At 27.6% G+C, this 9,996-nt stretch overlaps 3 protein-coding genes across 4 annotated transcripts in view; 2 read left to right on the top strand and 1 right to left on the bottom strand.

Moving 5' to 3' along the window:
- LOC113388196 (valine--tRNA ligase) overlaps window positions 1-9,996 on the top strand; it is a 33,695-nt gene that overhangs the window by 4,150 nt on the left and 19,549 nt on the right. The gene's annotated exons all lie outside the window — the stretch shown is intronic.
- Window positions 1,364-1,885, bottom strand: LOC113387550 (guanine nucleotide-binding protein subunit gamma-1-like). The gene has a single exon (XM_026624885.1). It carries the CDS (start codon window positions 1,697-1,699, stop codon window positions 1,487-1,489), a length of 213 nt encoding a protein of 70 aa, XP_026480670.1. The 5' UTR covers window positions 1,700-1,885; the 3' UTR covers window positions 1,364-1,486.
- LOC113387548 (pre-rRNA-processing protein las1-like) lies at window positions 4,264-8,510 on the top strand. 2 transcript variants are annotated; one of them, XM_026624880.1, is made up of 8 exons: window positions 4,264-4,284; window positions 4,352-4,462; window positions 4,530-4,754; window positions 5,620-5,943; window positions 6,234-6,699; window positions 6,912-7,090; window positions 7,505-7,779; window positions 8,323-8,510. In XM_026624880.1, the coding sequence occupies exons 2-8, from the start codon at window positions 4,416-4,418 to the stop codon at window positions 8,379-8,381; spliced, it is 1,575 nt and encodes a 524-aa protein (XP_026480665.1). In that variant the 5' UTR covers window positions 4,264-4,284; window positions 4,352-4,415; the 3' UTR covers window positions 8,382-8,510. The 2 variants fall into 2 exon arrangements, with proteins under 2 accessions (XP_026480665.1, XP_026480664.1); XM_026624879.1 differs by lacking the exon at window positions 4,264-4,284 and having other exon boundaries at window positions 4,312-4,462.

The following is a 9,996-nucleotide window of genomic DNA, read 5'->3' on the forward strand; positions in this document are numbered from 1 at the left end:
TTGTAGTATAGAATAATTTTGAGTAATTTTTTTTATTTAATAGATAAATGAGTATAGTGACAATGTACTAGAATCAAATGTTCAGCTAATTTTAGACATCGTTTCAACAATTAGAAGAATTTGTCTTCTTCACAATATTTCCAAGAAACAGGATAAAAAAGGTGAATTTTGGTATATGGACTTGTGTTTGAAATGTATAAATATACCAAAAATTCTATTGCTTTGCAATTTTGAATTCATTTTTCCTTTATTTTTAGTTGTTCTGGAGATGGTACTAGAAAGTCCTGAATATCATTTTATTCATCCACAATTAAATGTTATACAAACATTATCAGGATGCAAAAATACAGAAATATCTAATCGAACACCTGAAAATTCTCTTTTTGATACTGCAGGAGCATTTTGCTCTGTGCATGTCATTCCTAGTCAAATACCAGAAAGTACCAATCAATTAACAATTAATAAAAAACGCAAACTTATGAAGAAGATTACAAAATTGCAACAAGTAATTTTTAATGAAGGATATAGGGAAAAGGCTCCTAAGGATGTTCAGGATATGAATGATGATAAGGTATGATTTAAAATAAAGATGTATAAGAGATAATTTAAATAATCATGCATCTTTTAATTACAGCTGAAAACTTTGTTAGTGGAATTGCAAAAATTTGAAGCTATGGAACAAAATTGTTCTAATGTTAATTGAATAATATAATATTAATACAAATATTTATACTGTTATATTTGTATTTCTATCGATCAATTTTCAGATTTGTTTTCTTGTATTTTATCTAGGTCTATCACATCATAATTGATAATAATAGCAATAAGCATAGAATCATATTTTTTTAATTATATTATCTTTCACTTACAAAGTAATATTCAATATTATTATTTCTTATAAGTTTTTAATCTATGGAATGAGAGTGTAACGAAGGATTTAATTGCTTGATATTTAAATCACTTCATTTTTTATAATTTATGGGTGGGTTATAAATTAGCGGTTACAATTAAAGATATGATAAGTAAATTTAAAACATATCCTAGTTAAAATGCATTAATGATAATATTTTACTATATTATATTTATGCTAATTTCTATTTTAATTTTAAAGTAATGTAATTGAACTCTGTAAAGTTTAATTACATGATGAAGTTGTTAAAAAAGAAAAACACCTTTACTGATAATTTGTTTATTTAATAAGATCAAACAATACTCCAGATATACATGTATTATGGGACAATTTTATGAAATTTATAAAATAAAATTTTGCACAGCGTTAATATAAAATATGAAATATATTCACATTAATCAGACAAAAATACATCGACCATCAATATTTTATTGAATTACAACATCTCCATTAATACATTTATGTGGTATTTATAGTTTTGGGCAGTTTCACTTTATGATTTCATTGAGATACTTATATAAAGGTAAATTAATAAATACATAAATGATAATAAAATTCCACTTATTGCATATTGAATCAAATCAGGATGCAGGAGGACTTCTCCCTGAAAGGATTCACCTTTTGACTAGTAAATCCAACAAGCAAACAATCTTCTTGCTCATAGTCATTTATATATTTGACAATATCAGCAACTGCTTGAGACACCGGTATTCTTTTGACGCTGGCTTCCCTGCGGAGCTGTTCGGTAACAGCCCTCTGCTGCTGAAGGCTCGACACCATCATATCCATAGCGGCAGTCTCTGAGAGGCCTATGATGAATAACTTAATGCAGCTGGTTAAGAAGAATTTATTCCACTCCTAGGTGGTTTTATCGAATCTGATTTTCGATCCTTAAAGCGCAATTGATATCCAACTCTAACAAATTATCGCGTACAACCTTGTTCTGACGGATGGGTGAGTAATTTTGACAGTTAAAATGGAGGACGTCGTTTGCAGGGGTAATAAACATGAATAAGCATCTTGAATGCAAGATGGTACGCGGTATGCATTTTTATACAGAGATAAATTCATAGATAAAAGAAGAGTATATTATGGAATATTTATCCTTTCAGTACTAAATAAATTTTATTAAATTACTACTTACCTAATCTTTAATCACAGAATAATTATTTTCATAGATTTACAAATTTTTATGTTTTTCCAAATATAAATAAAATTATTGAGTAAAAAAACACATTTCTGATAATTAACTTTCCGTAGAGTAAGTTATAGTAATTGCAATATTTTTTTTCCATATCTTTACGTTTGAAAGGTTTTTGAAAATTTTGGCATACTTACCTTTAAAAAAATTGATATATATGCGTGAGTTTATGTGTGTGTGTACGTATATTTGGATAGAATTTTTTGTCTACGATTTCAGACGCACTTATCAACCGATTTGAATGATTCAAATAAACATTTGATTCGATTTCTATTGAAGGAAAGACGTGCTGATTAGTTTTTTGGCGAAGGCAAGTCCAGTGGGTTCAGTCCCTAGACAATATAATAAGTCGTTTCAGTCGTTTCAGTCGTTCAGTCGTTTTAAAGATACGAGGCAAAAAGTGCCAAGAATGGTAATCCAGATTTTGTGGTAACAAAATACCCGATTTGATTAAATTTATGTGAAGGCAGATTTAGCGGTTTCGGAAATACAGAGAAAAACTAAAACAAAAAATATTTGGCGGTCAAAAATGATTATTACACATATGCACATCAAATTATCAGATATTTCATAGAGATTTTAAAAATGAGTACTAATTTTGTTACATTTTTTTTTTAGATTTCGTACCAAAATTTTTAATTTTTAGAGATCACTTATCAAAGAAAGTTCAAAATTGTTAATTTTTTTTTTTAATTTTTAAAAATCTACAAAATTTTATACTTTAAATATGAATTTTAAGTTTACAATTCAGTTTAAAATTGTAAAAATAAATTTCATATGCATTATTCTAAGAAATTTATCCTTATTGTAATAAAGATTCTTTCGGCAACTCTTATTAAGGTAAATATTCTTAAGAGGCACAACTAGTGTAACCGCCTAAAAACAGGTGATTTTTGGGAATTTAAATTAAACTACTATATCAATCATTTCAAAATTTTAGTAATACATTTATACATGTTTTAAAAATACACAGTAAAATTTTTGAAGGAAAAAAATTAATATTTTTTAAGTTATCGTCGATCTCCAACGGCGCGACAAAAAAAGGCCCTTCACTGCTGCAGTGATTCCGGCTTTCTACGTGGATGAAATTAAAAAAAAAAATCTCGTTAAACTAGATAATATTGTCTGTAAAATGAACTACGATAAAGAAAAAAAATCAAAAATTGACAAAATAACGGCGTTTTTTAAAAAAAGTCGAATTTTACCCAAAATTTTGGTCGTTTTTGGACTGCCAAAATTCGATTTTTGATCCGATCAAAAAATCGATAGTTCATTTTACGGAGAACTATAAATAGAACATGTAAAAATAAATTGATAGTGATCGGATCATTTGTTTTTGAGTAATTGCTGCAGCAAATTCGGAAAATGCTCTTTCGAGAAAAGCGCGTTTAAAGATTAAATGATCGTTATACTATTACTATATACATACTCTTTTAATGGCTGTAACTCAAAAACTATTTAAGATATGGATTTAAAATTTTAGTATGTTATTTTTAAAGGTATAACCTATCGAAATATGGAAAAATTGAAAATTCGATTTTTTGAAAATTTCACACTAGTTGTGCCCCTTAAGTGTTTTGTGCGATAAAATCGTCTCTGTATAATATATGATCGATTAGATATATAGTAACTACAAGTATCTATTTGAAAATATTTAGAACAATTGTTATTAATCATCGATCAGTATTTATTGGTTATTAATTTTTTTGCTTGAAAATTTAATTCTGGTACGGGAAGTTTCAGCAATTTGCCTTAAGGCACGATGCAATGCACCACTACTTAAATTTAAATATTGCTTTATCAAAAATTCTGTTGATGATAAGTATAATAAAATGCAGTTATGAGAGGAAATTATTAAAGGCAAGTTTAAGAGCTATATATATATATATATATATATATATAATATAAATATATATATATATATATATATAGCCATATACATATATATATATATATATATATATATATATATATATATATATATATGGCTATATGGCTATATATATGGCTATATATATGGCTTAATGGTTGTACTTCCCTGGCACAATACATGTTTACTTAAAATTAATGCCAACATCACAGATGCAAATTTTACTATATTGGCTACATTGCTAACATGCCCTGCCCTTTAAAGAACGTCAAACTTCGCTGTTGTACAAGCCGGTTCGTGCCGGTAATAATTTCTGTCACAATCCCTTAATTTTTATCAGGGATATTAATATTTTATAATGTGATTTTAGGCAGTTCTATCAATAAAATAAGTTTTTATATATCATTAAGATTACGCTTCAATTAACTTTTACAATGGCATCTAAAGATTTAGTGAAACAAGTTTCTCCATGGTATTCAAGGTATAAAGCAAATTTTATTTATATTTAAATGGCGTTATTTATTAATTATTAACTAATAATTTTCTAGTGCTGAATGGAGGCATGTGTTTAGTTTAGTGTTCTCGTCTGAATATGTGAATCGATTGGAAGGTTTGAATTATATGAAAATGTGGAAAGTTAGAACACCGTATTTGTCTGGAGGAATACAAGGGACGATGGAAATTCTTGAAGCAGTTTTGTATGATGAGAATCCTGACAATGATAATCAAAGTAATAGAACAAAACAAACAGTATACTCTATGGCAATAATGCGGTTAGTATTTGCTATTGGTTAAGTTTTGGTATTTCACAAATTTTGTTAAATTTTTGCATCTATCTTATCTTTTGCCAATAAAAATAAATAGAACTAATAGACAATTTTAATGAGATCAAAGATCTATCAAAGTGAAAGGGGGGCATAATGTTTTTGGAAAACTTAAGGTGGGTTATGGCCCATAATTTAATGTAATCCTGTGCATTATTTTAATGTTCCAGCAATACCAGTGATTCACAACATTTTCCAAACATCTTAGGGCTTCCGAAAATGATATAATTCCCTATCCATACAAAATTTGAATTTTAAAAAAATATTTTGTTCCTGAAGAAATATAAATATGTTTTAAGAAGAAATGACTATATAATTACTGTAAAATTATAAGTAAATTTTCAAAACAATCTTATTACTGATGCTTCCTGCACATTGCATTTTGTATTAAATTCTAACTTATTTAGCTTTAATCTCAAGCCTCCATGTTTGTTTTATCAAGTCTATTGTTTTTCATCAATAAATCATAGCAATTTCTTATACATTTGGTTACATTTGAGCTTTTGGTTTCAGTTTCTCTATATAGCCAGTGTTGAGTCAATTTTTAAACTGTACCCCAGAATTTACAAATTGTTTATGTTTGCACATTGGGAATCACTGACCTATACAGCAGTATAAAATATGTTTTGGTGGCACAATAATAAATTATTTCAGAATTACTCAAACTATAATGTATATATGAAAATACATATACTACAATGTATATAATAGTTTGTGCTTAGAATTTTGCTAATTTATATTCTTTTTTTTAAAGAAAAAAAATCATGACTGATGATTTAAATTTGAAATTAATAACAAATTTCATTTATTTCAGGTGGCTCAACTTAATAACTGACTCAACAAAGTATAATACATTGTATCATACTGCTCAAAATTTACAAATTCCACATTGGATTATTAATATACGCCATGCAGTCGCTCATAGTACAGAATTAACACCTATAGCTTTGCTTAGAGAGGCCTCACAATATGCATTAAAATGGCTTTATGAGATGTATTGGAAATTAGAAAATGAAGAAATAATTGATTATATTATTACAGACAGTATAAGTGAACCAGAAGAAAATAATTACAAACAATATTTGGAGAGATTCTTGTTGATTTATGATAATGTTGTGATATACATCGGTGAATACAGGTTTGAAATTAATAATAATAAATTTGAATTAATTCTGAATAATACTATCTTCATTATTTCCTATTTTCAAGCTTACTTATCTAATTAAAAATTATTGTCATATAATGAATATAAAGGCATTATTCAAAATTCATGTTTTTTAAAGAACATTGATTGAAAGTATATATATTTAAGAATATTTAATTTGAAATACAATATTTATAAATCAATATTGTGAATATTGCTCTGAACTGATTATATTATTTAGGCTTTCTGCAGAAAATTTGTTCCTAAATCTAATTTACTTTTAGGTTTAAACGAATCTGTGACATAAATATACATAAATTGAAAAAAGACTTGGTAACTGATGTTGATAATTTATTAATGAATCCTAATACATATGTATCCGAACGCTGTTTCTTGAAATCTTTATTATTCATTGTAATTAAGAGAATAAATCAAGTCATCAAGAAGTACAAAGAGAACAATAAATTCATTGATGTCTATGTGGATAGTCTATTAAACTGTAACAATTTCCTGAGTAGAAATATTTTGCCCAAGGAGAATGCCTATTATAAAGATTATGTGAAATTATGGATGCCACTTCTGGACCACTTACATGTTGCAAATGCTCTGCCGTGCTTGGTCAAGAAATTAATTGATGTGTCTTGTTCTGATAAGTCTGATAGAGGAATCTTTGCATATACATGGCTTGAATATGTTTTGAATGGCCTCGCAAAGTGTAAATCTGTACAAAAAATTACAGAGACGAATTATGTAAGTTAATTTCATTACAATCCACATAGATCATATTGTATTTAAAATATTATTTTAACTGGAAATAATTTATGAATAATATCAAGCTCTATTATAAATACAATTAGGGTACTATTTTAAATCACAAAGTACTTGTAATATTTTGGTATCTAAATGTTATATCTACCCTTCTTATATAAATATATTTTTAATATTGAATAATTTTTTTTTAGTCGAATCCACCAACAGTAAAGAGGGCAATAATGGAAGCAAGTGCAGGTTTGCCGGAAATTACTTCACCTGTTATGTTCAGACCGGAACTTCCTTTAGATAAATTTTTTTTGAGCATGGATGCATTAAAATATACTTTATTAAATAATTCTGGAGTTCCGAATGGAAAATACTGGAAAATGTAAGCAGTCAAATTGATATATCTAACTACCCATTTTTCAATAGACCAATAAATATTTATAAACTTTATTAACAAATACAAAATTAAACTAGTTGTAAATAGCATTTTGCCTTGAGGCAAGTTACATTAAATTCCTGATACGTATTCATAATGAATTTAATTAATGAGAAATGAGATTCAGCTCTTTAGTCAAATGTTCAACTGTTTATTTTCAGAATAAAATTTTTGCTTTCATTAAAAATCGATCAGAGCTGTTCCAATTGATATTTTTCAAACCCTTAATATTTGTAATTGTATAAATTAAATTACTTTGTTTACTTCTCCTTAGGGAAGTTAAAAATAAGTAACACAAGATAGGTCATATTCTATAACATAAATTTTCAATATATTAGTATCTCAATTTTAATTTTTCAGTTTATTAGATCTGATGGAAGAAAAATTGCCTCCAGAAGCCATTAGTACGATAGACAGACTACAGAACTTAGTAAATAGTAAACGCTGTGATCTTGATATTCCATTAAATCCAGACAATACTGAAAGAAAAATATACACTGTTGAGGATGTAAGAAAAGCTAAATTAGAACATGACATAAAAAATCAGGTTGACAATGCCGAGCAAACAGTGACTGTGAATGGTACTGGAAATAAAAAAGAAAACAATCCTGATGCTATCTGGAGAGAAGTTGATGGTGAGTGTCTATGTAATATATTTAGAAACAAATGCATATCTTTAATATTTATGCAAAATATTAGTATAAAATATTGCTATTAGTTGCCATGAAGAATATCTATTACTTGTTCAGGGATTTGAATCATTATAATATTGATATCTCACTAATCCCCACAGTAATAATTATTTCAATTAATTATATAAGAGTAAATTGTATCAAGAAATCAGTTTAATCTGTACTTTTGGCATTCAGTAAATAGGTTACAGATTGTTTTTATATCTTCTAGTTTTACCTCTCTTTTTAATTTATAAGAGAGTTTATATAAACATTCTCTATTCTCTCTGTTTCAAACTGTTTTCATCAATTTGATAAATTTATAAATTTCCTTAACATTGAATTCTTTTCTAAATCTTCTCAATGTTATGAACCAGTTTACTTGATATTAAATAGACATAGAAATTGAATCTATTTGATATGCTTAAATTCGAATTGAATAGTATTATTTTAGTTATTTTGTTCTTTTAGAAAATATATATATTCCGAATATTACATATTTTTCAGATGATATTGATTGGTCCACAATTCCATTCGGTGCTTTACCTAGCAGTCTGCAAACTTAAAATGTATTAAATAATACACAAATGACAATAATTTTATTATATTTATAATACTTAAACAATGTTTAGTTTGCAATCATATGTGGATTGCAAATTATTCTGCATTAGAAAAATGCATTTAAATATATGGAGTAAACTGATTCTTTGTTTTATTCTAGACTCTTTCTTCACATTAGTTCTTTATTTTCAGACTATATTTGCTAGATCCCAGTCTTGCTCTATGTCTATGTCGCTATAAATCCTTATATTCTTGTCTGTAGTAATTGTTGCTAATTGATAATTAGCAGAGCTGTGAGAATCTCTATAAAACATGACATGCATACATTTCTCAACTAAACTTTCAGCTTCAAATTGAGTCATGTATGGTTTGTCCGGGTTTAAATATTCTCGAATTAGCGGTGTTGCTAGATAACTGCCCAAACCTGTGGCAACCACACGGTCTGTATAAGCTGTTCCTAAATTGTCCACAGTACCTGTGGAAAAATAAATAGCAGTTGAATGTTTTAACTCATTTAATAATTATAATATTAATATTATTTATAATAATAATAAGAATATTATTGTTATAAATATCCCAAAGAAGTAATTTGAAACTTCACCAGAAAATAGTATTTCATTATTTACGCTTTTCGAAGTTTTAAGTCATTTTGAATCGTCTCACACCAAATTTGGAAAAGGCATACCAGCTTCGTTTTGTCAACATTTTTCTGATACTGCTGAACCGTTTAAGGCATTTGATGAAACTCGTTAGGGACTTTCTATGATTAGTTTTTTCGACACGATATGTTAAATAATTAGTATCTAAGTGTAAATTTTTTACTTCCCGTAGGGCAAGTTATAGTAATCGCAAAAAAATCGAAAATGAAAATTTTTATATATCTTTACGTTTCAAAGGTTTCTGAACATTTTGGCATACCTTAGAAAAAATGGATGTATGTGTGTGTGTGTGTATGTGTGTGTGTGTATGTGTGTGTGTGTGTGTATGTATGTATGTACGTGTGTGTGTATGTATGTGCGGATACAAATTTTCGTCGACGATTTCGGGAACACGGATCAACCGATTTGAATAATTAAAAAAACATTCGATTCGTATTAATAAGGAGACGTGCTGATTATTTTTTGGCGCAGGGAGGTCTAGCCGTTCCGAAGATACGGGGCAAAAAGTGCCGAAAACGGTAACTCATTTTTTAAGAGAACGGAGCGTCCGATTTTAATAATTCAAAAAACATTTTACTTATATTGACAAGGTGAAAACCCGATCAAATTTTCATTTGATCTCATCAAAAATTTCATTTGATTTCATCAAAAATGCCATTTGGCGATCAAAAATGATCATTAGACTTATGCACATCAAATTATCAGATATTTTATAGAGATTTTAACAATAAGTATACATTTTTTTTACATTTCTATGGGTTCCGTACCAATGCTTATGCGTTAGACGGCGGCGCGCATGTCGTCTCTATGCAGTTTAAGCAGTGCGAATGCTTTGAAAAAAAGTTCAGAATTTCCAACATATGTCAAAATGAAGAAAAGATTTTTTTCAAAAAAATTTTTGTTTTCAAAAAAAAAATTTTTTTCTCAAAAAAAATTTTTTTTCAAATAAAAAATTTTTTTT

Source organism: Ctenocephalides felis, unplaced genomic scaffold, assembly GCF_003426905.1.
Source record: "Ctenocephalides felis isolate EL2017-DRISC unplaced genomic scaffold, ASM342690v1 CF-g0.4_SCAFFOLD_03572, whole genome shotgun sequence".
Taxonomy (NCBI): Eukaryota; Metazoa; Arthropoda; class Insecta; order Siphonaptera; family Pulicidae; genus Ctenocephalides; species Ctenocephalides felis.

Bases quoted from the DNA above. Each gene is read 5' to 3' on its own strand.
- LOC113387548 (XM_026624880.1), top strand. From the start codon at position 4,416: ATGGCATCTAAAGATTTAGTGAAACAAGTTTCTCCATGGTATTCAAG. The intron at 4,755-5,619 runs GTTAGTATTTGC...CATTTATTTCAG, and splicing joins TACTCTATGGCAATAATGCG to GTGGCTCAACTTAATAACTG. The intron at 7,091-7,504 runs GTAAGCAGTCAA...TTAATTTTTCAG, and splicing joins AATGGAAAATACTGGAAAAT to TTTATTAGATCTGATGGAAG.
- LOC113387550 (XM_026624885.1), bottom strand. From the start codon at position 1,699: ATGGATATGATGGTGTCGAGCCTTCAGCAGCAGAGGGCTGTTACCGAA.